Raw genomic sequence first — 1,885 nt, 5'->3', positions numbered from 1 at the left:
AAGGAATTTTATAGAAGATCGTCTTAGATTGTGTTATAATTTATAACTAATTATTATTGAATAGCAAAAACAATTATGCAATGAAGTTATATGTGACATGTACATTACTAGGTTAGGTCTATGTTCATTATTATATAGGTGTGGAAATAGGTGTGCAGTAGCCAAATATCTTAATTTTAGGCCCTGAGAAACATCTTAGAGTAAATAAATAATAATTAAATTAATATAAATAAATCTTTATCCAATTTTTATGTGTCTGAATAATTGTAAATTTAAGAAAGACGTATTTTGCATTTATTTAATTTATTGTAAATCTATTTAGTACGTAGGTCGTAATTTTAAAAAAATAACCCTCAACACACACATTGCGCATTTGTTTATAGACACCAGAAAATAGATAAACCAAAACGTTTACAAAATACTTGTATTTATTATTTATACTTTTTAAAAAATGATTAATTTTCAAAACGTTTACAAAATACTTGTATTTATTATTTATACTTTTTAAAAAATGATTAATTTTCAAAAAAAAAACCATGATAATAATATGAACTGTATGAAGATAAGCCGGTAACAGATAATGTTTACTGATAACAGCATGGTCCTATCATAGAAATACGGAATATTAAAGATATTACTTAACATTTATATTATTGTTCAATGTTCAGTGGCCAGTGCATAGAAAAAAGATTAATACATATTAGTATATTACAGAACTATTGCATATCTAATTTGTCATTTGTAAGTATACTCAATTATAGTTTTAGTTTTTACTGTTGTCTTAAAAATTTAAATCTACTCAGCATTGTGAATAGACCTTTCATTTTTCAGAAACGTTACCAAAATGTCGTTCCCGGCAAAACCCTTTTTTAGATCATTTTCTACGTGCCCTATACGAAACGGAAAGAGAAATTTCAAAAATTTCATACTGTACAACAGAGGAACAAATCAGTTCAGAAAACAACAAGAAGAAAACCCTAATAAAGATTTTCAAATTACCGGTATTTGAACAAATCAAATAAATTGAATTACCTGCGTTTGAATTATATTAACTGTTATAACTCATAAGTAATTAACATTATTCTATAAAAATCAGATTATGGAGTACGAGATACCACTGTCAGGGTCGGCCGCAAAGTTATAACTGTCAGAGAAAAAATTCCAGATATTATCGTTCCCGATTTGGATAATTTCAATGTAAGTGTTTGAAAGTGTTCATAGATTAATGTTGATGGAGTATAATACTATACTATTATATTGTCATTGTTTTCAGTTAAAACCGTACGTGTCCTACAGAGTTCCTGAAATTACTCAATCTGAATTTACAGCTCAAGATTTATTCAACGCCGTTTATCGCAAAAAGATTGTCGATGATTTTAAGAATAACAAGCTGAAAGATAATTTTGAACCCATTGAACCCAGTGAAGAAGAATCATTAACACCTGAACAAGCTAAACTAAAAGCGAGACAAACAGGCAGCGATATGTTCTCACAAGGCAGATAAATTAAAATGCTTGGTTTAATTGATAGATTTTTGTGTACATGTTGTTTTCAATTTATTAAAAAATTAGTTATAATAATATTATGGTTTTTTATATAATGTATATTATGTAATTTTTACATAATATCTTTATTGATGAATCAACTTTTTATACATACACGGTTTGAAGAATAATGTTATCAAATAACAATTTTAATTTATCTTAAAAATTAGTTTAGTTATTTATATGGAGCTAAATGGTTTTATTAATATTTCGATGATTATGGATTGTTTTAAAGTAAAATTTAAAGGAACCTAATAACCTAACATAAGAAGTGTATAGTATATTACAATCGATCAATTATATTATAATTATAATTATGCAGCCTGTGGCAACCATTTATA

At 26.2% G+C, this 1,885-nt stretch overlaps 1 protein-coding gene across 2 annotated transcripts; it reads left to right on the top strand.

The window, feature by feature from the left end:
• Positions 1-588: 588 nt before the first annotated feature.
• LOC132940384 (large ribosomal subunit protein mL41) lies at positions 589-1,582 on the top strand. Of its 2 annotated transcripts, none has more exons than XM_061007939.1 (4): positions 589-741; positions 832-1,001; positions 1,097-1,197; positions 1,274-1,582. In XM_061007939.1, the coding sequence occupies exons 2-4, from the start codon at positions 845-847 to the stop codon at positions 1,502-1,504; spliced, it is 489 nt and encodes a 162-aa protein (XP_060863922.1). In that variant the 5' UTR covers positions 589-741; positions 832-844; the 3' UTR covers positions 1,505-1,582. The 2 variants fall into 2 exon arrangements, with proteins under 2 accessions (XP_060863922.1, XP_060863923.1); XM_061007940.1 differs by having other exon boundaries at positions 621-741; positions 816-1,001.
• Positions 1,583-1,885: the final 303 nt, after the last annotated feature.

The sequence above is a fragment of the Metopolophium dirhodum genome, chromosome 3, assembly GCF_019925205.1.
Source record: "Metopolophium dirhodum isolate CAU chromosome 3, ASM1992520v1, whole genome shotgun sequence".
NCBI classification, from domain to species: domain Eukaryota; kingdom Metazoa; phylum Arthropoda; class Insecta; order Hemiptera; family Aphididae; genus Metopolophium; species Metopolophium dirhodum.
This window is presented reverse-complemented; position numbering and strand designations above follow the sequence as displayed.